We start from the raw sequence: 27,880 nt of genomic DNA on the forward strand, positions 1-27,880 counted from the left end.
GACAGTACATAAACTATTTTTGTTTCTGATGTTCACATCTGAAGTATATGGAAAAAAAAAAAAAAAAAAAACTTTGATGTTTTGATTAATGTGCAATGCGGGACGCATTGAATCAGAGGCGTGGGTAATGAAACGAATGAATGTAAATATTGTGATTAATAAACGATCTGTAGCTGTATAGTCTTGCTCAAGTCCTTGAATATGTATGTGTTTGTAAGAGCGATTCTGATTGGTTGATTCCATCCTGGCCGAGGGTATAAATAGAGGCTCCATCAGACGGGCAAGTTCAGTTGTTCGGTTGTTCTCCAGCTTGCTCGGATGAAGGAAAACTCAGCGTTACAAAAAGGTAAATAAAGGTAAACAGTGACCGAGCTGAATAAGTTTGGGCCTAGCTGCATAAGTTAGGGTTGCACTGTTGTACCAGTATCACGTATCGTTACAGGGTATCACAGTACAGGGCGACGTACTGTGTTACGGTGACTGTGACAGGTACCGAGACAAGTGTTTGCCATGTTTTGGTAAACGGGTGACTTGGTCAAAGGGTGTCTCGGTAAAGGTACGCAGTCACGGTGTACGTGTGTCGCGGTCAAGTTGTCGTGATCACATAGTGTTGCAGTATAGGGTGTACGCAGTCACGGTGTACGTGTGTCGCGGTCAAGTTGTCGTGATCACCTAGTGTTGCGGTACAGGGTGTACGGGTGTAGGTACATTGTGATACAGTTGGTTTATCTAGGTAATAGGTTGTATTCAGGCTATCATAGTGTTAGATATTTACCAGGCGTAAATTAGGTAATTGTTACATATATTGAAGTCAGGTAGACTAGCCATTGTTTTGTATATATTGTCGGCAATGTTTATGTTTTCTTACAACAGTTAGATATATATTGGGTCCAAGATGGAACTTGGTAACGGACTGTAGGCACGCAACCGTTACAATACATAGTTGACAATAAGTGTCATCTCAGATAAGAACCCTATAAAGAACAGGGACACGGTGACATGCTATAGTTTTATGTGTAGTCTGACCTATACTAGTCAGTATAGAGTATTGCTAACTTAACGTTGTATAAAAATCACTTTTTGATATATAACTGTCTTGTAATGGTAAATAATCATAGCTAGCTGTCCCTGTGACGTCAGGCGAATTCCACTTGTAGCATATACTTTCTGATCTGGTCAACCACCGGAATACATTGGACGAAGTTAAGTCGTTCTGGATTTTCTTAAAGTACATCAATTATTTTTTCTCACACTTTTCTAATAGTCTATTAATTCAATAAATATATAACATCTCGGCCGCCATAATCAAACCCGGAATATACTTATCCTCATGCATAGCTATCCAAACACACATGTCTGGCTCTGAATTAACCCTACAGCTAATTGCCACAAATTGGATTTGTTAATTGATTGTACGATATTCAAGTTTTCCGTTTAGCCGGAGATTTGGGTTTCTCCCTAAGTATATGTGATGCTATAATAAATCCTGGAATATATACTAAGAACTATCTATGTGTGGTCATCCCAACGCACATTTCCCCTACATCTTACCGTAACAGTCGCGAAAGACTCATTAGCAGTGGGAAAACGTCAAGATACATCAAAGAAGTCAAATAAGACTTATATCGATGTCTTCCAGTGATTCAGTGATACAGTAATTGGACTTTGTTTATTAGTTGTATAATTCTAAAGTTTGCCGTTTTGCTGGGAGTTGACCTTATTTTCTCACGAAGTACACGTGATAATATTTATGTATGGTCAACACATATTTAAAATTCGCAATTCCTCAACAGTTTACCGTTAATTGGACTTTGAGGAGCAGGAACGAGCGAGACACCTTCGAACTAAACGAGAAGGAGCGAAAACACGATGACGAAGGAGCGAAAACACGATGGTCAAGGAGCGATGGAACTTCGCTCCTTCATCATCGTATTTTCGCTCCTTCGCTCCTTCGTCATGGTGTTTTCGCTCCTTCACCATCGTGTTTTCGCTCCTTCGCTCCTTCGATCCTTCGCTACTTCGCTCCTTCGTCATCGTATTTTCGCTCCTTCACCATCGTATTTTCGCTCCTTCGACCTAATCGCGAAATGGAAATTTGGCCCTAACGGACCCCATACCAGGCACTCCGGCTTTCATCCAACCTCGAAAATCTGACACGTCCTAAAATGACCCTGGCTGTTATAGGACGTTAAACAACATGAACCAAGCATACAATGTAGAATGCCTAGAAGTTGGTCTGCCGATTGGGAGATACATTGATTTCGTACCAGCACGCAATCATGTGTGCCATGAATGTCACGATCCGAGTGTTTTTAGACATTAACTATGACGTCACAATAAAAGCCAGTGGCACTTTATATGCATTGTGATTACAAGAATTGTAACGAAAGGATCTACATGTATAGTTAATTTACAACTAGTAGTCAAGTCAAGTCAAGTCAACTTTATTTAAAGTCGGTAGATATATAAACCATGGCAACACAAGCCGTTCGGGGTTTAACAACAGAATATATAACTATTCAATCACTATATGATCTATCAGCATTTAGTGTGTTTCTATAAAAGTGGACTTTTACAATTTGAATTTATCGTTACTGTACAGGTAGAGTTTTTTTTCCACTCTATTTTATTGTTGTCTATTTGTAAATAATAGCGATATATTTGCATACAACAGACTCTGTCAACCTGTCAGTAATATTGATTTAAACTAAAAAAAATGTATTATAAGCTGAATATATGAATTTTCTTCCAACAAGGTATATTGCGTAGTGATGCATACAATGTAAACGGCAAAGCAAAATGACTGATGTTCCGGTTATTACTCATCCAACGCATGTCATTTGGAATGTAAACAGTAAAAACTATCAAATACCTGTGAATTGTCTAGTTTTATTTGTAAATGCGTATTCTGTCCGTAAACATTAATGTCGAGAGTATATTGAGGTACATGATTCAAAAGCGAGTATTTCTATTTTAAAGATTTTTGTAATAATCAATACCAAAATTACATATAAAGGATCTTGATTGAGCTTTCATTTTATTTAAGTTTCGAAACGATAATTTTTATCACACAACTTAGAAAACTATTATTTTGCTCAGTTTTAAAGTCAAAATGTGGAGGCTAAAATCAAAAGGAGGCAGTCATTTTGATTGGCCGTTTTCATATTCATGACGTTATGTCATAATTATTGTCCGTATTATGACGTCACAATCGATTGCTGACCGGCGAAACCAATGGAAAACGTTTCAGGTACTAGAGATGTAAGAAAATATATTCCATGGACCAATTCAATAGATAACAGGCCGCATGATAAAGTGTCGTAAGTTACAGTAGCACTGTATAATTCATACTTGAATTGTGCTAAGCAGTATTTATATTTTGACAGAAAGTAACACAACGAAAATTATTTTTGAAATAACTTACCGGACATACCATGTAAAAAAATCACCTTAAGATAAGGAAAATGACATGTAAAGGATGAATATTACACTTGGATTAATTCTTCTGGGTAATCATAAAACTGTCGGCATGGAAAAAATGCAATCTTTTGTTTTTAGGTCGAATCCATTTATAAGCACCTGGAATACATACTTATACATGGATACACATGCCTTGGCCACTTGGAGTTAAGAAAAATTTGGGTCTTAGTTTAAATACTGGATATTTTAACCTGGCTAATTATTGTGTCTTCCTAAAATTTAAATTCTTCAATTATTTTATGTTTAATCAAAATGAAGATTTCAAGCAGATGATTTTTGAAACTGTGTGTTTTTATTCACATGTGATATTTGGGGCAAATTGCGCTAGAAGGTAAGTTCACGCTGGAAAAAAAAATGAAAATCAATATGAATTGTTTTAGTCTACTAGAGTTATAAAACGAATCGGCGTTTCTTTCCAAAAAAATGTAGACAAAGCAATCATACAAAATGGTGCGATAATCGGCGTTTCCTCGAATCCTCGTTCTATCTAAATTGGGATACGTGTACGTACTTCATTTGTTTCATCAATCGTGAACTTTCTAGATCTACTTAAAGTATTTCTCATGCCTAGATTTAGTTTTATCACACAGAACCTTTTTAATCAATTTACCTTAATTTAGAACCCTCTTTTGATAATGAAATGAATTTTAAACTACAACATTCACTGTATATGATGATATACATGTCGTGGCTTATCTGTGTTATTTTCTAAATAAATAAACGTACAAATGTAGTTGCCTGTGGATATTCTATGCATAGGTAAACATGTAGGCTACTGGTCACATTTTACCTTCCCATGAGTTGGCTGCTACGTAGACATACACTTAATGTAACCAAGAAGTCAACCTACCTGTAGGCTTACTTAAGTATGACCGATATACATTGTCCTTTTGTACGTATACGTAGACAGCTACTGGATGCCTATACTATTGATTACAGGTGTAGCCACGACTTGTAAAATTCAGACTTGTTTAATGAGTATTTTGGTTCTAGCTTCACTAATAAGACCTTTTCCAGCGTAAACATTATAAGTTTTATGTGTGAGGGGAATATCTTAATCGATCTAAAGTGGATACCCTACGCTTCACTACCCGTATAGCTTCTTCTAGGCCTACCACCCACCAGCAAAGTTGAAAGTGAAACTAGAAATTATTTATGTAAACATGCATGCATATCTATTATGTAGGTCTGTAAGAAACGTTTATTTGCCGTGTTTTCTTGTTACAAACACTTGACTTTAATGAATTTTGACTAGAGGACAAATAATGTAGCTGTCATGAATGAGTGACAGTTTGTCTAAGCCCATAAATTTCTTTTTAATGCGCTTCAAGCCACCTAAGCGCTAACTGAAGGAGCGGAGCTCGACTGATCACGTGACTAACGACAGCCAAAATGTCGGACGCAGACGTGAATGGAGAATCAGCTGGCTTGCTGGCACAGAAGCCGAACCCGGGTTTAAAGTTTGACAAGAAGCTGTCAGAGACGGAGAGGTCTACCAGGGTACGTATTTATCCCTCTTTACCATGCTTTTGTTCCTACAGTGATCTGTACTTACAACATTCAGTCGTGTTTTACAGAGAATCTGTGCCGAGAAGACAAACGTCTTCATCGAGCACATGTTCAACGAGTGATCCCCAAACGTGGGCTAGTGTCAGACAAACATCGATTTTTCTCCACTCAGTTCCTGGCACATTGTGTGTTCCTTTGTCTTACATTTCACCTTGTCTTTAATATATGTACTTTTCTTTGTTTATTTTTTTGTTTCTTATTCAAAATCACGTGTGATGAGAGTGTACAATTGTAATCCTATCATACACAATATTAGGCCCTTATAATTATATATAGGGCTATGGGACCAGAGGTTCAGACCATCCCATAGAACAATGCGAGTATGATAGACTATTGTTGTATAATGATAACCCAATCTTCACATATCTTTAAGTCGATATCTTATTTGATCTTATCTTGTTTAAATATTTGACAGACTTGACCCACATATTTTTCAGTGATCAAATTGACACACTGAAGATTAGTACAGATTTGTCATATTTGATACAGATAAATTATTTTCTAAGACATACAATTATTTGATATAAACATAAATTTGATATTATTTCAATGTGTAGATGCTCCTCTGTAAACAAAACATAGTGGCATTAAATATATCAATGTATAAATTTGTGTTATTTCCATAGGCTGTTTTTATGGTTCTGAACAGATGGAGATCGTCAGATTGTATATATAAACACCTCTCGGTATAAATAAGAGTGCTATGCCGTGGTTGGTAATTCATTCCATCCCACTAATCTTCAAAAAGTAATGTTTCATCAAATTCTACATCAAAGTTAACATAATTACCTAATATTGATTCTACACAATTAATATTGTATTGATATTGTCATATCTATTTTTTTTTTCTATGTTTATGAATAAGATTTATGTTTCCGTCAGTAATCACAGGAACATTTTGTTTGTTTTATTGAAAGAAAACGCAGAAAAAGTAAAAGATCCTGCTTCAATTTTCTATGTATTGTTTGCTGTGTTGTGAAGCCTTATAAATAGGTTCTCATGATAAAAGATCTGGAAGTTATATTGAAAATTATACAAGATATAAACTATTGACTGTATGATAGGCCAAATATATAGGGAAGTTTTTGGTACTAATGCACCTTAATCTGTGCATAATTTAGTGGGTATGGAACAGTACATGTTTTCAAAGGTCAATGGGATAGATATACAACAGTCTACTGACAGTTACATTTCAGTAACTGGACTGGATATCGGACACTTGCCAGCAACATTGTTCTCAATGGGCTTAATCTTTTTTATTCTGTGTTTACAAAAGGACATGACTATTTATTTATGACATAGGTCATTTTTTTTGTCATAGTTTGCATTATTATTAGTGGCAATAAATCATATTTAAAATTTTTTACCAAATAACTTAAAATTGTAAAATAATGTTTTCTTGTAGATTTGATTGTTTATGCATCAACACTTTTCATCTGTATTTAATAACGTTGATTTGAACATGAGCAATGTGCTTTAGAACATTTTTTTAATTACCTTATACTGGTAATCATATGACCACTTAAAAATAATTCATTCTGTGAAGGTAATATTTTATGAACACGTTGAACAATCAAAAATTCCTTAGATAATTCAAAATGTTTAAATCTCTTAATGTATACAAACAATATTCCAGACATTGTTTCATTAAAGATCATATTTCAGGATGTTTAAATACCCAGGTATTTTGATCAGGGTACCTGTGCATAAAGGAATTATCTCCCTTTGACCATCACAGTAATGAACCCTTATTAGCACTACAAATTGCAAGATTACAAAACACAGAGATTAGAGTATCAGTTGTTTTAAATTGTTATCAAACATCCTAAACAACTGTAAAGTTTTTCAGAAAACCTAGAAAATTTTATAATCTAGTTGTCTTAAAGATTTATCTGTTAACCAGACAAGGCTCCAAGTCACTGGGTAAAGTGGACTTCCTGCTTTGTCTGATCCCATTTTTGACAGTTTTAATAGCTTTAGGGATGTATGGAAGTGCATTGAAAAATTGATATTCAAGGAATATATATAAATTTCATTTAGAACAATAAAAAAAGATTATACTTGATTATTTATCTATCATATATTTTTCTGGGTAACACATACCAGGTATTTCTTTTTGCCCCTAAATATAATCATGCATCATTCATCAATTATAATCTACTAAGGTACATACTGGGCAGAAAGTAAGCTTTTGTCTCTTCAATATGATATCTTGTTTGAAGAAGACTTAAGTTCTAGAAATATACTTGTGCACATTGGTTGGGAGAAAAATTGTTTTGCTTATCTTAGTTAAAATAATTATATAAAATGTTAATTACTGGTAATATGAAGGTGATGTTTATTTTGTCAATGATATGAACATCCTTGAATTTTAGTCAGATTTCTAGGCAAATATAATTTTATACATAGAATTACATACAGGCAAGTTCAGTTCATAATATCATAGATCTATATTTACATCAATTATCCTACCAGATATCTACTTTTCTGAAAATAAAAACTAAATCAAGTGCATAAAAATATATTAGCAAAATAAATCTGACATACTCTAATATAATTTACTAGTAATAAAGTACATTTTCCCAGAAACATAAGTTAAGGATGTATGCTGTCTTGCAGATTATGTAGCATGAAACTGTTACTTTTCAGAGTTATTTCCCTTTACATTATATCTGAAATATATCGATGAAATTTGAAATTACCTTAACAGCTAACTGGTATTTCAAGTTTCCATGGAGTGTTACAGTGATAAAGGCCTAAGATACATAGCCAGCTATAGACCTATGCCTTGTAATGAACCAACCCATGTTTATAAGAGATTGGTAGAAATGTATCAGATTTAATTTAAGTGTAAATATGATTTAAGCCCATAGTTAGTGATTAGTTTAGTCTCTCCTGATCATATATATCGTACAAGAACACAAATATTCTACATACACTAAATTATTGAAACAACTTCTAGATGATTATAATAGAAAAATTAAATTTACAAATTATCACATACAAAATAAAATTAATAAATGATAATATTTCATCGTTGAAACCAAAGGTGAAAACAAACTGATTTTAAGTTACAGAGAGTTGCTTTGTTTATTAATCAAAGAATAAGACAAGGTATATATCATGTTTGAATGGTGTAGAACAGTTAAACATTGTCACATTTAACGGTATACCCCCAGGGCTGACGTACCAGTCTTATGAATAAGGAACTGAGGTGAAAGTATGAAGCGATCCAGAGGTGTATGATAAATGTGTCGGGAGAAGAAGATTATTAATGTCTTTGTTGTAATTAATTCACCTTCACTAGTCATTTCGACACATCACAATGTCGCGTCAAGGTGATGCACTTCAAGGTGACAACTTCCTGTGTATATCGCTGATGTTAAACATTTCCTACATGTATATACCAGAGTAATGGTGGCCCTATAAGCTTGTAGTGAGTGTTGAGTCGCATGCTGGCAGCCATCAAAATAGAAATCAGAGAAATATGAGATATCTTGAATATTTTAACACCTTGTATTTATTTTTTAATTTTCAAATTAATGTGGAAGTCACACCAAAGAAGGTATCATTAAATTGTGAAAAAAAAAGTTGTTAACTAGCTAGGAATTATTGCAATCTAAAATCAAAATTAGACTAAGGATATGCTCTTCTATGATATTAAAAGCCAACAAAAAATTGGTTTTATTTCCACTTTTGACTCAAAATTTGTGAAGGTTGGTGTTCATTTTTGTTTTAAAAAATTACTTATTTCGTAAGACTGATTTAAAATTAATTAACGAAAAAAAAAAAAAAATCGACAAGGTATACAGTTAACTATCAAATCAAAGGAAATTATAAAAAATGAAGTACACATTTTATTATGTAGGCCTTTAATTTTGTGGAATATATGTGCTGAGTCTCTTAATGTAAATTTTATTCAAGAAATAATTTGATGACATTGCATTGTACTTGATGATCATGATGAATTAGGAGTAAAATATGTTGGAGTTATTTCCCTTTGACTATTTATTTTCTACACGGAAAAAGTCCTGAACACCTGCACCTGTCACTCATTGTTACTTTGTCTTAACATGTCATTTGGGACCAAGTGTATCGAAACGACTACTTCATAAAACCTAAAGCAATTATGTGTACCAGATACTAATGCATTGGTGTGCAATAGATAAGTGAGATGAATTTTGAGACCTAGCCAACCTGTGTATATTCTTTTTAGTCTTTAATGAAAACTCTTAAAAATTTCCATCAGATCACTTTAGAGACTGGATGCTTTTTTAAATGATAGAAATACCACTTTAGTCAGCAGTATTATTAATTAAATCAACTCAAGTGTAGATTTTACAAAATGTATGTTTCCTTATGAAAGAACATTAGTGTTATTTGAAACGACTGGAGTTTTGATTTTCCACTCTTTTAGATATGTATGTTTGATGAATTTGGAATGACGTTTGCAGTTCATTATTTATGAAATGGAACTTGATTCATCTCTATTTTATTAGGAGAAAACATTAAAGCAGAACGTCTGGCCTGTTGTATTATACTGTACTTTAACCAGAATTTCCAATGTAACAGGGTTGAAGTGCCTTATACTTCTACTTAATTTAAAATACATATAATAAAAAACACTCTTTCCAAAATATTTTTCAGAGACACTTTATTAACTTTACCAAGACATGCCCTAAGTGAGGGATTTTGCCAGGTGTCTGAGAAGGGGTCTTGCATTAGGCCCTGTCCCTGACTAAAAATCGGTCTTGTATTTTCCCATATTTGACCTAAATTTTCCCAATCTGAAATGTTCACCAGTAAAAGTGACAACAAAGGCTCTAAACTAAATTTTATGGTTAGTACCAGGCAACAGCCCCACATGGGTTTTCAAACTCGTGACCCAGAGGTGGAGGACTATAGTGATAAAGTGTAGGGACACCTTAACCACTCATGCACTGCGGCTCCTAGATTCTGATGATAGTGAAAATTAGGAAACCAGTAGACTAAAACCATAAAAACACTGATGCTATTTCCCCAGTTTTCAGGAAAAACGCTGACAAATTTTCCCTATTATAATTAAGACAGGGTCCCTTTCCCAAAATATCTGGCAAAATTCCTGTTGATATAAATTTGTGATGATTGTAACAGTCTGTCTAACATTACTATGAAGGATCCACATCACAATTCCTACACCTGTCTCGGCTGTGACAATTTCCTTACCTGTTCATCCATTTGACCTTTCTTGCACCTGCCTTCCATACATTTCTTAAATGGACTTTATGAAGTCTGACTTATTATAAGTGTCTCTTTCACAGTTTAGGCTACCTCCTGATGCTCTGGTGATATTTTATATGAACTCTCCATTTTCGTCTGGCAGTAGCCATGCACACATCTGTAATTGATAAAGAAAGGAAATAGCAGAAAAATATAACATTATTTTCAGTACTTGGTCATGTTCAGATGTGTAGCTGATAATATCTTCACAAATTACTTAGACCTGTATGCCTGCACAAGTTTAGCTCTATCTTGCTGTGATGAAGTACCTTTCATTAATAGTGATGCAAGGTATCATTGGTATACCAGTATATTGAGATTTTGTTTGAAAAAGATATGTATCGCTGTACGATTTTGACATATTGGTACACTTGGTGTCACTCAGGAATCATTGTATGCTTCCATAAAAAAATCGATTTACAATAGAAATTTTGAAAATATTTAATCAACTTCTTTCAATTTTTGTTTTCTAAGTGTAAATATTGGATAATATAACAATTCACTTGCATATTTATTTGTTGTACAAGATGAAAAATACATAAAACATTTATGCCAAGACTGCTTGAGTGCTTAGTAACAATTTTAAACCTGCGGGCATCTATAGGCGCCATTGATAGAAGTGTGATGTCATAGTACGAGGATCCTGTGTCGCAATATTTCAAAATACCAAAATTCTTGCAATACCCATCCCTAATTTTTATGAAACAAAAAATTCAATCCTCTTTTACTGTAACTGGGTAGAGGGGATCAATTATGTTACAGTACTATTTAATTATTCGTAGACATTTCTGAGAATAGTAAAATGCATATTATGATGAAAATATGCCTATATTATGTTGAAATTGAAGGTTCTGTCAAAATTTTTCAAATAAATTATTTGAAATCACTTTCAAGGTTGCTGAGGTCAAATTGGTCACAGCTGGGGCTGTGATTGTCAAAAAATTTATTGAAGATGATCATGAGTGTCCAAAATTGTATTTGAAGATGAGGAGCTCAATTCATGCAAGAATACAGTATTATGACCTGTATCATGCTGGATAACAAACCATTAAGGTTTTAAACATGTTTCTGATTGATTACAACTTCTACAAGTACATGATTACCTAATTAGGGCCCCGCATCGAGAGATGTGTAGTATTTCATGCAAATCGGATTCAAAATGGCTGTTAGGCGGCCATATTGGATTTTAACATTAACATGAAAATACTGGATCTTTGTTGTTTTTAGCCCACCATCATCAGATGGTGGGCTGTTCAAATCGCCCTGCGTCCGTGGTCCGTCGTCCGTCCGTCCCTCCGTCCGTCCGTCCCTCCGTCCGTCCGTCCCTCCGTCCGTCCGTCCGTCCGTCCCTCCGTCCGTAAACAATTCTTGTTATCGCTATTTCTCAGAAAGTACTGAAGGGATCTTTCTCAAATTTCATATGTAGGTTCCCCTTGGTGCCTAGTTATGCATATTGCGTTTTGAGACCAATCTGAAAACAACATGGCCGACAGGCAGCCATCTTGGATTTTGACAATTGAAGTTTGTTATCGCTATTTCTGAGAAAATACTGAAGGGATCTTTCTCAAATTTCATATGCAGGTTCCCCTTGGTGCCTAGTTATGCATATTGCGATTTGAGACCAATTGGAAAACAACATGGCCGACAGGCAGCCATCTTGGATTTTGACAATTGAAGTTTGTTATCGCTATTTCTGAGAAAGCACTGAATGGATCTTTCTTAAATTTCATATGTAGGTTTCCCTTGGTGCCTAGTTATGCATATTGCGTTTTGAGACCAATCTGAAAACAACATGGCCGACAGGCAGCCATCTTGGATTTTGACAATTGAAATTTGTTATCGCTATTTCTGAGAAAGTACTGAAGGGATCTTTCTCAAATTTCATATGCAGGTTCCCCTTGGTGCCTAGTTATGCATATTGCGTTTTGAGACCAATCTGAAAACAACATGGCCGACAGGCAGCCATCTTGGATTTTGACAATTGAAGTTTGTTATCGCTATTTCTGAGAAAGTACTGAATGGATCTTTTTGAAATTTCATATGTAGGTTTCCCTTGGTGCCTAGTTATGCATATTGCGTTTTGAGACCAATCTGAAAACAACATGGCCGACAGGCAGCCATCTTGGATTTTGACAATTGAAGTTTGTTATCGCTATTTCTGAAAAAGTACTGAAGGGATCTTTCTCAAATTTCATATGCAGGTTCCCCTTGGTGCCTAGTTATGCATATTGCATTTTGAGACCAATCTGAAAACAACATGGCCGACAGGCAGCCATCTTGGATTTTGACAATTGAAGTTTGTTATCGCTATTTCTGAGAAAGTACTGAATGGATCTTTCTGAAATTTCATATGTAGGTTTCCCTTGGTGCCTAGTTATGCATATTGCGTTTTGAGACCAATCTGAAAACAACATGGCCGACAGGCAGCCATCTTGGATTTTGACAATTGAAGTTTGTTATCACTATTTCTGAGAAAGTACTGAATGGATCTTTCTGAAATTTCATATGTAGGTTTCCCTTGGTGCCTAGTTATGCATATTGCGTTTTGAGACCAATCTGAAAACAACATGGCCGACAGGCAGCCATCTTGGATTTTGACAATTGAAGTTTGTTATCGCTATTTCTGAGAAAGTACTGAATGGATCTTTCTGAAATTTCATATGTAGGTTTCCCTTGGTGCCTAGTTATGCATATTGCGTTTTGAGACCAATCTGAAAACAACATGGCTGACAGGCAGCCATCTTGGATTTTGACAATTGAAGTTTGTTATCGCTATTTCTGAGAAAGTACTGAATGGATCTTTCTGAAATTTCATATGTAGGTTTCCCTTGGTGCCTAGTTATGCATATTGCGTTTTGAGACCAATCTGAAAACAACATGGCCGACAGGCAGCCATCTTGGATTTTGACAATTGAAGTTTGTTATCGCTATTTCTGAGAAAGTACTGAATGGATCTTTCTGAAATTTCATATGTAGGTTTCCCTTGGTGCCTAGTTATGCATATTGCGTTTTGAGACCAATCTGAAAACAACATGGCCGACAGGCAGCCATCTTGGATTTTGACAATTGAAGTTTGTTATCACTATTTCTGAGAAAGTACTGAATGGATCTTTCTGAAATTTCATATGTAGGTTTCCCTTGGTGCCTAGTTATGCATATTGCGTTTTGAGACCAATCTGAAAACAACATGGCCGACAGGCAGCCATCTTGGATTTTGACAATTGAAGTTTGTTATCGCTATTTCTGAGAAAGTACTGAATGGATCTTTCTGAAATTTCATATGTAGGTTTCCCTTGGTGCCTAGTTATGCATATTGCGTTTTGAGACCAATCTGAAAACAACATGGCTGACAGGCAGCCATCTTGGATTTTGACAATTGAAGTTTGTTATCGCTATTTCTGAGAAAGTACTTAATGGATCTTTCTGAAATTTCATATGTAGGTTTCCCTTGGTGCCTAGTTATGCATATTGCGTTTTGAGACCAATCTGAAAACAACATGGCCGACAGGCAGCCATCTTGGATTTTGACAATTGAAGTTTGTTATCGCTATTTCTGAGAAAGTACTGAATGGATCTTTCTGAAATTTCATATGTAGGTTTCCCTTGGTGCCTAGTTATGCATATTGCGTTTTGAGACCAATCTGAAAACAACATGGCCGACAGGCAGCCATCTTGGATTTTGACAATTGAAGTTTGTTATCACTATTTCTGAGAAAGTACTTAATGGATCTTTCTGAAACTTCATATGTAAGTTTCCCTTGGTGCCTAGTTATGCATATTGCATTTTGAGACCAATCTGAAAATAACATGACCGACAGGCAGCCATCTTGGATTTTGACAATTGAAGTTTGTTATCGCTATTTCTGATAAAATACTGAAGGGATCTTTCTCAAATTTCATTTTGAGGTTCCCCTTGGTGCCTCATTATGCTTATTGTATTTTGAGATCAATTGGAAAACAATATGGCCGACAGACCGCCATCTTGAATTTTGACAATTGAAGTTTGTTATCTCTATTTCTCAAAGTACTGAATGGATCTTTCTCAAATTTCATAAGTAGGTTCCCCTTGGTCCCTTGTATTGCATTTTTGGACCAGTCTGTCCTGAAAACAACCTGGCAAACAAACAGCCATTATCATTCAATCTCAGATTTCTTATATAGCTAGGATTCCCTTGTTTGAAAAGTACTGGATGGATGTCTCAATTTGCACAGATTAGTAAAATGAAGGGAAAAGTAGAGGAAAGATCAATCTGACATGGAACCTATGAAGATCATTCAATGGTGGGCGCCAAGATCCCTCTGGGATCTCTTGTTAACTGTTCACTATTCGATTATGCAAAGTTGTCAAGAAATAAACCAAGAGTTAACTGACAGAATGATCAAACTCATAGTTCAAGGTCACAAGTTCAAAGGTCAACGGTCAAGGTCATCCTGGGTCGGCTTCAAAATGCCAGGTAATCGACCCTTTTGGATTTTAGCAGTCAAAACAATTTTGACATTTTCTTATCAATGAATGATCTTGTTTTTGATATGCTTTTATATAAATTTGAAACATTAGTTATAGCAGATTGCAGAATTGTTTATTAGGGCCCCGCATCAAAGATGCGGTGCCCTATAGTAATCAGGTTGTCCGTCTGTCCGTCTGTCTGTCCGTCTGTCCGTTTTTTTCTTTTGCGCCAAATTATTGACAAGAGTTGGAGGATTTCGGTGAAAATTGGTACATAGTGGTATTTAGGGAAGCCAAACACAATGGTACCACTTACAAAATTGTCTGTTGCCATGGTAACAAATGGAGGTTTCTGATTGGTTGAAATTTCGATATTGTTCGATTTTGGTGAAAATTGGTACATAGTGGTATTTAGGGAAGCCAAACACAATGGTACCACTTATGAAACCGTCTGTTACCTTGGTAACAAATGGAGGTTTCTGATTGGTTGAAATTTCGATATTGTTCGATTTCGGTGAAAATTGGTACATAGTGGTATTTAGGGAAGCCAAACACAATGGTACCACTTACAAAATTGTCTGTTGCCATGGTAACAAATGGAGGTTTCTGATTGGTCAAAATTTAGTTATTGTTCGATTTTGGTGAGAGAATTGGTATATAGGGGTTTTGAGGGAACAATGGTTCACCTTTCCAAAACCTGTGTTGTCATGGGAATGAAACAGAGGCTTCTGATTGGTAGAAATTTTGATATTATTTGATTGCGGCAAAAATTGGTACATGCAGGTATTGAGGGAAGCCGATTTTCGATGATGTAACATTTTACATATTGACATAAAACCACAAAATATACACACATACATATACAATATTATTACAGTCTGCCATTAGCATAATTTATGACTTATGCAAAGTTGGTCACAATCAAACAAGATATCAACTGACCAAAGTTCAAAGTCAATGGGTCATATGTTAAGGTCGGATTGACATTTTTTAAATGGTAAATCTTAAGTTGGTCACAATCAAACAAGGTATCAACTGACCAAAGTTCAAAGTCAATGGGTCATATGTTAAGGTCGGATTGACATTTTTTAAATGGTATTAAAGATTTTGTTATGACATTATGAAGGTAAGTTGGTGTCAAGCGCCGAAATTTTGAAGTTGATTGGGTCTAAATTTAAAAAGTTTTAAAACAAAAAAAGGTGAAAAAAGTACTGGTTTGGATTTCTTATACCTCAAATGACAAAAAAAGGACATTATTAGAATATTTTAAAAAATCCTTTTTTTCTCCCCTTTTCTTCACATTTGGTATGTTTTGTTTTTCAGAAAACCCTCTCAAGTTTCCCTTATTAGAATAACTGCATTGAGTTTATATCAGTTTGTGTGCTCCTTGATATTAGATTTGAAACAAATTTGAAAAGTGTAATGCTTGTAGAATTCTTTTAGCTAGCTTTTCCATACAATAATAATAAGCAGTATTGTCAGTGGCCCTATTAATGCTAACATTAATGAAACAATAGCAAAGGTTAATCAAAAACATATATCTAATAGTTTCATGTCAATATATTACAATCAGTGTTTTTCCTGGGTATTTTGGGAAAACTTCAATATGCCAAATTGGGAAAATTTGAGCGCAAACTGTAAATTACACCCAAACACACACATTGAATTTTCTATGCTAACCAATTTTACAGTGCACAGTGTATTCCTAAAAACGAAACTGGGAATTTTTTCATTGATTGTGAAAAGTCGTCATACAAATGTTATTTGGAATTTTCGAGTTGATTTTGGGAAAAAATTAGGCTAAAACGCATTGAGAATGGGGTCGTTTGGCGCAACCAGTTATATAGGCAGGAAAAACACTGACAATAATTATTACATTTACCCTGAAGGGTCAGACACATAGCGGGGCCCTTTCTGACGTGTCAGTGTTCTAGTTAGTCACTGTGAATATGGATCAGTTTTGAAAGGGTTTTGTTTGAAAAGGTAGCTCTTGTCTCCAGTTTCAACAATTTCAAAGTAGAATCAACATTTTCACTCAATCTCTCTCTCAGTCTTTCAGGAAAAACAGCATCCTATCCTTAAATCATAATTTAATGACTTGAAATGACACTTAATTTACATGTTACATGCTGATTTGCCATGTTCAGTGTAGATGATGGATAACGGCCCTCATGGGCCTCTTTTATTGATGTCTGCGCATTCAAGTCATTCATCACATTATCTGTGTACCCAGGTATATTCCTTCTGAATTTATTTTAGCCATGACACTGTTGACATATACCACATATAAAAGTCACAGTCTGAGGTCATGACCTTGAAGACTTTAACTATTGCGTGGAAAGCCTTTACCGATAAGAGAATGTCTGGCCTGTAAGGTTTGCTGTACTGATATGATAACAATACATGAAGACTGGGAATGTGTTTGTGAATTAAATAGAAGTTGTACTGTACTTAGCTTTATGCATGCATGCTCCTTAATATACTTACATGTAAGTGTTGTTGTTATCTGGGGTTCGATGAATATTAACTTTTATCACTGTTGTATTTAGGTAGACCATTAGCTTGAGCGGGAACATGAATATGGTGATAATTTATTTATTTTTTCTTATACTGAGAAACTTTCTGAGATTTCTCTGACATAAGTTTTGATACAGTTACCTCCATTTTCCTCTTTTGCCTACATTATGTATATATATCTGAAAGTTGGTTTAAATATCATATAATATTCGAAAGATTATGTTACCAAAATCAATACTGTTTTCTGTTTAAAAATGTCCTTATCTTTTTTTGTGAAAAATTCATGTAGAAAAGTTAAATTGCCACAGGTGTCTTTTGACGTCTCGTTATTGTGTTGATAACGAGATGACAGAATCAACTAGAATTCCCAGCGTTGAATGCAAGTGGCTATATATAAATCACTTAGAACTGGCATTGTGTATGTATACAGTATACATTATTGATTTTCGACCGCAGCATAAACTGAACAAATGATTGCATTAAGATGTTACAAAATCTGCCATCTATTCATTCACTTACCTCATAATAAATATAGAAAATATTTGCCTGGAAGTGTTGAGGTAATATACAGAGAGATTCCATTGGACCATTTCTATGATGATAATTGAAATAAAGATTCTGAAAAAAAAAAAAAAAAATTCTTATCCATTCATTACCTAAAATATATTGTTTGTCCCTGAAAAATCAATGTTAATTAATAAGATTTTAGAGGTCTTACTTATATAACATAGCTAAAGCTGTATCTTAACTTCAGGCCAAATTTCATGTTATCAGCAAGCTTTCAACTACGTATATACACTAGCATAAATTTTACAGTGCACCAGGAGTATACTGTGTCCATCTAATGAAAAATACTCATTATAATTTCTTACCTGGGATTACCGTGATTAATAGTTTCCTTTTTCAGTATTAAACTCACGATGTACACAAAACCTCAGGCCAATTAGCAAAAAGCAGGTAGGTCTGTCATCTGCTTGTGGTATATACCATTAACAGAACTGGTCGACAGGAGAAGTGGTCGTGGAGACTAAGTACTTGTATCTGCCAGGCACTGGACATTAGCTGCTGTAAATGGCTTTGGTCTGTCATAATAGCCCTGGACAGCTTCTGAACTCTCGCATTGAACCTGATTCAGACAGGAGTAATAAGGTTTGCACATTTTGTGAGAAGTTGTGTGTAGTGACCTGGAGCTCTGTGAAGACCTATATACCGTATACGTGTACATTTAGTCCAGACCTCTGCGTTGTACCCAACAATACCTGGGTAACTGACAGGTTCCTTAGTGATTGTGTTACAGCCTCCAACTTGTCCTGCACTTGGTGATCCAGCTCTGCAGTCACTCTGAGGCCTGTGAGTGCTTTGTGTGCTTTTGGTGTTAATCCAAGAACTGAAAGGAACTTTCTGAAATCCTTGAGACTCCAGTAACAACTGAATGGGACTTCCTGTCCTTACCTCCAGTAGGAATTGAATGGGACTTTCTGTCCCTGACTCCACTTGGGACTGCCTGGGACTTTTCTGACCTATATTGTTCAAGTTGTTTATCAGTGCCGGTTGTAGTTGGTCCAGCTTTCTCTTGTGTTGTGTAAGACCTGTTGTGAATCATACCAGGGTTTCTGGGGATCAAACCCACGTGGGGATACTGTCCTGTCACCATGACCAACACCATGCCTCTCCTCAGCCGAAACAGACGGCCTTCAGCTGCTGTAGCAGAGAAAGATATAATGGTGTGTACGTCTCCTGAATACAAGGATGGCATTGGAATTTTTTTTATCACTAAATGATTTAGTAAAAAATGATAAGTAAAGTAATATGATAGATGTATGTACACTATGCATTTATAACATTGTAGTGATGTATGCACAAACATACTGTTACAACAGTTTTACTATGAGCAATCTATTTTTTTCTAGATAACACATTATTAATTTTGTAAATTAAGCTGTTGTACAGTCTACTAACAACTTTAGATAGGATGCATATTCTACAGAATACACATACAGAACTGACAGTCTGTCATGTTTAATGTTCATTTTGACCTTAATTCATATTCTGATCTGTGATTATAAAGGGTATGAATGAATGGCGCAGATTGTAAAATTGTTCCAATTATGCAGTCACATCCTACATTCTATATATGGCCTGTAATTGTGGTTTTCAGTGGGTACATTCTGTAAGCTTTTGTGCATATCCAGCTACTGAGCATGTTATTAACATACAGGTATATGGTTCAGATGCTATATAGGTATTGTACAGGTGGTATATAGGTATTGTACATGAGTTTTACAGGTATTGTACATGTGTTATATAGGTATTGTACAGGTGTTATATAGGTATTGTACAGGTGTTATATAGGTATTGTACAGGTGGTATATAGGTATTGTACAGGTGTTATATAGGTATTGTACATGTGTTATATAGGTATTGTACAGGTGTTAAATAGGTATTGTACAGGTGTTATATAGGTATTGTACAGGTGGTATATAGGTATTGCACAGGTGTTATATAGGTAGTGTACAGGTGGTATATAGGTATTGTACAGGTGTTATATAGATATGGTACAGGTGTTATATAGGTATTGTACAGGTGTTATATAGGTATTGTACATGTGGTATATAGGTATTGTTCAGGTGTTAAATAGGTATTGTGCAAGTGTTATACAGGTATTTTACAGGTGTTGTACAGTTACTGTGCAGGTGTTCAACAGGCACTGTATAGGAGTTATACAGGGTACAGCATAGTGGTGTTGAAAATGTAATGGACAGGTGTTATAAACATATGGTATAGGTGTTATACATGTTTTATACATGTGTTATATAGGCATTGTTAAAGTAGATTTTGAAGGCTGTCGAGGCTATTTAGTTCAAAGGTGTCTTGTTCTGTCCTCTATTCCGTTTGTCTTCAACTTTTTATCTAAGCGACTTCTCAATAACTTAAAGGCCTGGAGACCTGATATTGGGCCTATAGCATATGCTAGGGTGAAGCGCTTCCAAGTTTGTTCAATGGATGACAGTGACCTGCATTCAAGGTCACATGCATATGGGTCAACTATGCTAAAATCTTGAAATAACTGCTTCTCAACAGCCAAGAGGCCTAGAGACATGATATCACTAGGGCCTGTAGCATGCTGTAGGAAAAATCTACCAGATTTGTTTTGAATGGATGACCTTGATTTTTCCGGATCACAGGGGACAGATTTGTTTAAAACGATCAAACAATTAAACAAGTTCCTCTGAAAACTCAAAAGGCTTAACGTGATGACTTTTGGCCTGTGATATGCTGGATCAATAGTCACCAATCTAGGGTAATGAATAACCTTAATCAGTGTTTTTTTCAGGTAATTTTTTCAACAGCCTATGCCTTTTCAATTGGGAAAATAATTGCGGTGTTTGGTGAATTTTGGAAAATAGCAAATAATGACAAAATACTTAAATAAGTCAAAACACTTCATTTATTAGCTCACCTGCCCGAAGGGCAAGTGAGCTTATGCCGTGGCGCGGCGTCCGTCGTCCGTCGTCCGTCCGGCCGTCCGGCCGGCGTCAACTTTCCATTCAAGCAACTTCTTCTCAATAACCAAAAGGCCTAGAGACCTAATATTGGGCCTGTAGCATGCTGGGGTGAAGGGCTACCAAGTTTGTTCAAATGAATGACCTTGACCTTCATTCAAGGTCACAGGAGTCAAAAAGGCTAAAATCTTTAAACGACTTCTTCTCAACAACCAACAGTCCCAGGGAGTTGATATTGGGTCTGTAGCATGCTGGGGTAAAGGGCTACCAAGTTTGTTCAAATGAATGACCTTGACTTTCATTCAAGGTCACAGGAGTCAAAAAGGCTAAAAAAAAATTAGACGACTTCTTCTAAATAGCCAAAAGACCCAGGGACTTGATATTGGGTCTCTAGCATGCTGGGGTGAAGGGCTACCAAGTTTGTTCAAATGAATGACCTTGACCTTCATTCAAGGTCACAGGAGTCAAAAAGGCTAAAATCTTTTAACGACTTCTTCTCAATAACCAAGAGTCCCAGGGACTTGATATTGGGTCTGTAGCATGCTGGGGTGAAGGGCTACCAAGTTTGTTCAAATGAATGACCTTGACTTTCATTCAAGGTCACAGGAGTCAAAAAGGCTAAAATCTTTAAACGACTTCTTCTCAATAACCAAAAGTCCCAGGGAGTTGATATTGGGTCTGTAGCATGCTCGGGTGAAGGGCTACCAAGTTTGTTCAAATGAATGACCTTGACTTTCATTCAAGGTCACAGGGGTCAAAAAGGCTAAAATCTTTAAACGACTTCTTCTCAATAACCAAGAGTCCCAGGGAGTTGATATTGGGTCTGTAGCATGCTGGGGTGAAGGGCTACCAAGTTTGTTCAAATGAATGACCTTGACCTTCATTCAAGGTCACAGGAGTCAAAAAGGCTAAAATCTTTAAACGACTTCTTCTCAATAACCAAGAGTCCCAGAGGCCTAATATTTGGCCTGTAGCATGCTGGGGTGAAGGGCTCCCAAGTTTGTTCAAATGAATGACCTTGACTTTCATTCAAGGTCACAGGAGTCAAAAAGGCTAAAATCTTTAAACGACTTCTTCTCAATAACCAAGAGTCCCAGAGAGTTGATATTGGGTCTGTAGCATGCTGGGGTAAAGGGCTACCAAGTTTGTTCAAATGAATGACCTTGACCTTCATTCAAGGTCACAGGGGTCAAAAAGGCTAAAATCTTTAAACGACTTCTTCTCAATAACCAAGAGTCCCAGGGAGTTGATATTGGGTCTATAGCATGCTGGGGTGAAGGGCTACCAAGTTTGTTCAAATGAATGACCTTGACCTTCATTCAAGGTCACGTCGATCAAGTATGCTTAAATCTTTAAATGACTTTTAGTGAAAAGCCAAAGTGCAGAGAGACATTATATTGGTCCTGTAGCATGCTTTCAAATAACTGCAGGATCCATATATGAAAAGATCACTGCATTGCAGGTGAGCGATTTGGGCCCATTGGGCCCTTGTTGGCTTTTCTAGTCTGCCTCATGATATGAAGAGTCAGTAGCAAGCATCCTGGGTTATTACTTAGACTACAAAACAAAGGAAGTTTTCTTGTTTTCATCTTGGTGTTTGTCTACGAACTCTCTGAAACGCTTGCCTGCATGTCATTTGTGGAAAGCGCAACAGTGATCAGGAGTCAAGTTACCTCCCTTATACCGTTTATACGACTAATTGAGGCCAACTTGCCTATCGCGGAAGTAAATTTGTCAGTCTACTGTTCACGTGTATGATGATCAACTATCGTACCATAATATTCACATATTCTAGGAATGAAATACAATACAGATAACCAGATAGAAATTCAATACAAATTTTTTTTTTTTTTTTAATTGGGAAAAATGATGTTTCAAAATTGGGAAAATACAACTTTTTTTGGCAAGGGGAAACAGCCTAAAGTCGGCTGTAGATCTGGCCAAAAAAAATCACTTAATGTTTTATCAATGTCATTGAAGTGAAAATTAATCATAATCTCTAAACAACATACATACAGGATATATATATCATATATTTATGTTATTCCATATTAATGTTTCAACTTTAGCCCATTTCATTTTATGCCAGGTGAGTGATCAGGACCATTGGGCCTCTTGTCTGAATCTCTGCTCATGCACTTTGATTTCGTTAATTTTGTAGTGTCTATCTTTACCATTCTGAATCCTCCCCCATAGTTTTCTGAATGTAGATTAATCTTTCAAGTCATTTCAAAACACTGATAATGTTAACCTTATCGGTATTAGGACTACAGTGGACTAAATTGGCAACGTAATTCCTTCTTTTGTGGAAATGTTTTAGCTTTATCAGAAAGATGAAAGGGCAGAAAAATTCCCAGATAGAAAAAGGATGTTGTTAATTTTAATTAGCCTCCATGAAATATTGATGGTAGATGTGTAATCTGGGGCCTATTGACTTCTCAGAAAACCCTGAACAGAGGTTGGGGTTTAACCTTGATGTATTACGGAACAACATCAGAAGTTACTATGGCAGCCAAGCAATCAAACAATCAATGATTTCTGTAATGAAGTCGACAGATTATCCCAAATGCACAGCAGAAATAATTTGTTAATGGTAAGAATTCTACACCCACCAGTATGATGATATTACTTAATGTACAAAGCAATTATTCAGACAATAGTAAGTCACCTGACCTTTCAGTACGTGGCATTATAACAGGGGATTTAATTACCGTATTTATCCTCAAATAAGCCCCCTCCACTAGTGTAAAAGTTTAGTACTGTATTTATCCTTAAATACGACCCATCCGATAGTGTAAAAGTTAAGTACTTTATTTATTCTCAAATAAGCCCTCTCCACTCATGTAAAAGTTTAGTACTGTATTTATCCTCCAACTCCATAAGTGTAAATTTATTGTGACAAATTTTGACACTAGGAGACATGATGTACATGGGAGACATGATGTACATGGGAGATATGATGAATATGGGAGATATGATGTACATTGGAGACATGATGTACATGGGAGACATGATGTACATGGGAGACATGATGTACATGGGAGACATGATGTACATGGGAGACGTGATGTACATTGGAGACATGATGTACATGGGAGATATGATGTACATGGGAGACATGATGTACATGGGAGATATGATGTACATGGGAGACATGATGTACATGGGAGACGTGATGTACATTGGAGACATGATGTACATGGGAGACATGATGTACATGGGAGACACGATGTACATGGGAGACACGATGTACATTGGAGACACGATGTACATTGGAGACATGATGTACATGGGAGACATGATGTACATGGGAGACATGATGTACATCGGAGACATGATGTACATGGGAGACATGATGTACATCGGAGACATGATGTACATGGGAGACATAATGTACATGGATATTTGAATTTGCAGAAGATTTAAAAAAAATATATAAAATTTTGATTTTTTTTTTTCAATACTTTTAATTACGTTCTATTCTATTTCATTTAGTTATGAAGAATTGCTGTAGTTAGTTATTATTTTAGGGGTCTTTCTAAATTCTTTCTGTTTTTGAGAGAGAAAAAATCATAAAAAAAATCCTTTACTCTGTTAGTAAGAACAGATAAGAATGTCCTCCATATCATCAGTTTGAAAGTAAAAAAGACATCACATTAGCTTTGAACTTGTGGTAAGTCTGTAAAAATTCCTTACATCAATCCAGGAAGTTAGATTATAATTAGATGTCGAGATCTAGCGAAACTAATTTATTTAAGAGCAGAGCTTGTTTAAGGCCTCAAATCCAATTAATTCTGAAGAAAGAGCAGTCTTGAATAACATACAATAGTTGAAGGTATGCGGTTGTTAAAAGAAATCTATTATCGGTAATTGGATTTGGAAATTTGAACATATATAGTCTCCCAATGAAAATGTCCAAGAGTTGACAGAATGTTGACCCCTTCTAACCTGAATATTACAAGGAAATATAACTGTATTTCATTAGCAATAAGGTTACTGATGTATGTTGTGAATTCACGCTTTGTACAGAACATTTATGCTAATATACAGACATATATACATATACAAAAACTATTGATGTGTATTGGATAACTATTGTAACAAAGTTTACCGACCCCTGGCCCTTTGGGCTTCCCTTGACCAAACTCAATTACAGCTAGCTAGATTTGATGGGCCCCCTGTTCACCTTGAAAGTCCATATTATATATGTATTATTATTGATCAACATCAGCTGTATGTTGGAGATAATGTATATTTTGTGTGGATGGGTAGAGATAATTTTCATTATATAATATGATGCCCCATAATAAGGACATAGATATTAACTTGATACCCTAAAGTGGTGCACATAGGGTGATCATCATATATTAACATTTTAGAATTCAGATCAGTTTTATCAAATCCTGTATTCACTGATGTTTGTAGTTTATATTATCATTGTCTCTAATCCATGCCTGACGCTCTCGGACAGACGCTCACAGCGAACCTCGTAAGCAACAGGACAATGGGGTAATACCGACATTGATTACGTCAAAATAATAATAAAAAAAAAAAAGACTTTGTAGTGAACAGTGAAATTTTGTCGTATGCATGGTGCTCTTAAGGTGATGCAAATCACATTTTATTACAAAATAGTATATAAGAGTATATGGAATTGATGGGCGTATATTGTTCCGCCCTTCAGTATTCTTGTTATTTTACTTGACCAGTAGCTTGATAAAATGAAAAATTCTTACATTTGATTAATGAATATTGAAAATAACTGAATTGTAAACATTTGGCAAAAAACCCTATTATGTCAGATTCTGGTGAGTTTATGTTTCAAAGTAACAGCTGAAAAAGATGGGAATCGTTACTGAACCTTGTTTCTGTGTGAGATATGGTTGTAAGTGAAACTTACTTCCATAATGTCTGTTTCAATTGGTATTAATGATCATTGGTATTGGCAAGTGGTATTAATGATCATTGGTATTGGCAAGATAGACAGGAAAGGTCTATTTCAGACCTGAAGAAGGATATTTCCCTTCTAGAAATGTTTCTAGGTATGGATTTAATTGAGATATCTATCTTATCAAAGATGTTTTTATTCTTTTTAAAAAGATATTCTGCTTCTAATGAGTTATTTTGAGTTCTTCTTTACCCTATTACATATGTGAAATTACTTAGTAATAGCAAGACGTCACAAATATCTATTATAAGCATACAGTTTTCTATATAGATCCATCCACGAAAATTCTCAGATACTTTGGCAAGGGAATTAAAAAATCCAGAAAATGAAACACATGCTGCGAATTTTCACCTATGTCTTATCTTAAAGTCAACTGAGAGTCATAAAATGTTACAGGTACATGTATATCCCCCAAGGCTTCGTCTAAAAATGAAGAAAATGCAATTTGAATTTTTGCCAACATTTACTGCTCTTAACAGAAATTGTTAATGATATTTAACTGTACCTACGTATTTGATGTTACCTTATATTTAACAACTTACCGTAGTTCTGGGTTCTGCTAACCTTTAAAGTTCTTCAGATTTCTCTGTACATTTTTAAGCCTTTTTCCATAGTTCTGGTACAGGCAACACAGGATTTCAGCTACAAAAAACAAAGGAAAGTATGAAATTATTTTTAAATCTGCATTCCAAATTATCTTAATGAAGTTAACCTAGGGGTCCCAGTTAAATCAGATTTTAATATTTATGTGTGGAGTCCATCATATTAAATTTATTCGTTGACTGTCTAGATGATAATTCAGCTATTAAAGGAACATACTTTGATTTTGATCTGTAAAAGAAAATAGACAGATTGTAGTTCTGAATATAAATTAATAAAATTTGACCTTGAGAACAAAGTTATATGTGGTTTAAATTTCTACACAAGTGAAAATTGCAAAAAAATATTAAGAAATTCTTTGTTTGAATTCAGAATATTTTGCAACTTAAAACAGCAAAAAAGCCAATATTTTTTTTGGAGTTCAAGGGAAAAAAAAAAATCAATTTCAATTTTAGATGATGTAATAATAATGCACATTTTATCTGCAGTTTTCTTACCTTGAAACATGTTAATTTTCCTTGTAAACTGATGATATATGCATGATTATCAGAAAAAACCCTTAATAATCAATTTCAAAACAGATTTTTAAGTCACAAACCCGATGTCTTTCAAAGCTTTCATTAACATCAGTGTGAAACCTCACCCAGGAACAGTGAATATATATATATACATACATTGCTTTTAACAATTACGCACAAAAAATAAGTATGCTAATTGTCTTAATATGTTAATAAGACCGAATAATTCATGAATTTTGTCAGGTGTAATCAACTTGTGGCTAGGTAATTTTAGGACAAAAGGACGTTATAAGTTTCTAGCCAGGGGTTAGTTCCGTTTCGACTGCCTGATCGTGAATTTGTATTTTACTTGTGGGATGTTAAATATGACGGGTGAGACTTGTATCCCTGAAGCCACTACGGCCGAAGAAAAGAGTGCCGAGGCTGATACACATAGGGTAAGTTATGAATCAAAAAATTAAAATTGATTCATAATTCTTTTGTTTGGTATGGAATCTTTTATAGTTTGATATCTTGTCATGGATTTTTCACATTGAATTAATAGTTATTTCAAGATAGATATGATTTTCAGACAATATGATTTCATTGTATTCATTTAAGTAAGTTAAGATTTTTAATTAGTTGTTATAATTGATTTTTGTACACTATTCATTGATTACAATTTTTTGAAGTTCAGTCAATATGTCAAATTCTTCATTTTATTATATTTTCTAGAAAACTACCTTATTTTTCAGTTTTTGTTAGTTGTTATGTAAAATAATTAACAACAGTCAAAATGAATTTTTTCAACTTTTAAAGACATGGTTGTTAAAGAGACAAGTAGAAACAGTGTCTCCTGCGCAATACATTCTGACATTTGTCAAAGTCATAAAGTCACAAAGGTTGTGTATACAAGGGCACACAGGTAGTGTGGGACTTTCTCTCTCCACGATGGATACACGTGTATATTGATTAATGACATACAGGATGATACGTTTACAAGAAATGACGTCTGAATTAATTCCGTATGAATGCTAAGTTGTTCTTGTATTCAGATGAT

At 35.1% G+C, this 27,880-nt stretch overlaps 1 protein-coding gene and 1 long non-coding RNA gene across 6 annotated transcripts in view; one reads left to right on the plus strand and one right to left on the minus strand.

Moving 5' to 3' along the window:
• The first annotated feature begins 4,173 nt into the window (after positions 1-4,173).
• The window catches only part of LOC117330696 (adenosylhomocysteinase-like 1), a 115,565-nt gene continuing 91,858 nt past the window's right edge, over positions 4,174-27,880 (plus strand). Inside the window, exon 1 of one of the 4 annotated variants that reach the window (XM_033889141.1) lies at positions 4,174-4,980. In XM_033889141.1, the coding sequence (XP_033745032.1) occupies positions 4,873-4,980 (108 nt within the window). In that variant the 5' untranslated portion in view covers positions 4,174-4,872. Of the gene's footprint in view, positions 4,981-18,892; positions 18,997-27,159; positions 27,279-27,880 lie in introns of those variants that run through there. The other 3 variants (XM_033889143.1, XM_033889147.1, XM_033889146.1) reach the window with 3 other exon arrangements.
• LOC117330697 overlaps positions 16,693-27,880 on the minus strand; it is a 42,334-nt gene continuing 31,146 nt past the window's right edge. For both annotated transcript variants that reach the window (XR_004533388.1, XR_004533387.1), the window contains 3 exons: positions 26,266-26,365; positions 18,145-18,973; positions 16,693-17,890 (listed from right to left, as the gene is read on the minus strand). This is a non-coding gene — a long non-coding RNA (uncharacterized LOC117330697). The remainder of the gene's footprint in view (positions 17,891-18,144; positions 18,974-26,265; positions 26,366-27,880) is intronic.

Source organism: Pecten maximus, chromosome 7 (genome assembly GCF_902652985.1).
Source record: "Pecten maximus chromosome 7, xPecMax1.1, whole genome shotgun sequence".
Classification (NCBI taxonomy): domain Eukaryota; kingdom Metazoa; phylum Mollusca; class Bivalvia; order Pectinida; family Pectinidae; genus Pecten; species Pecten maximus.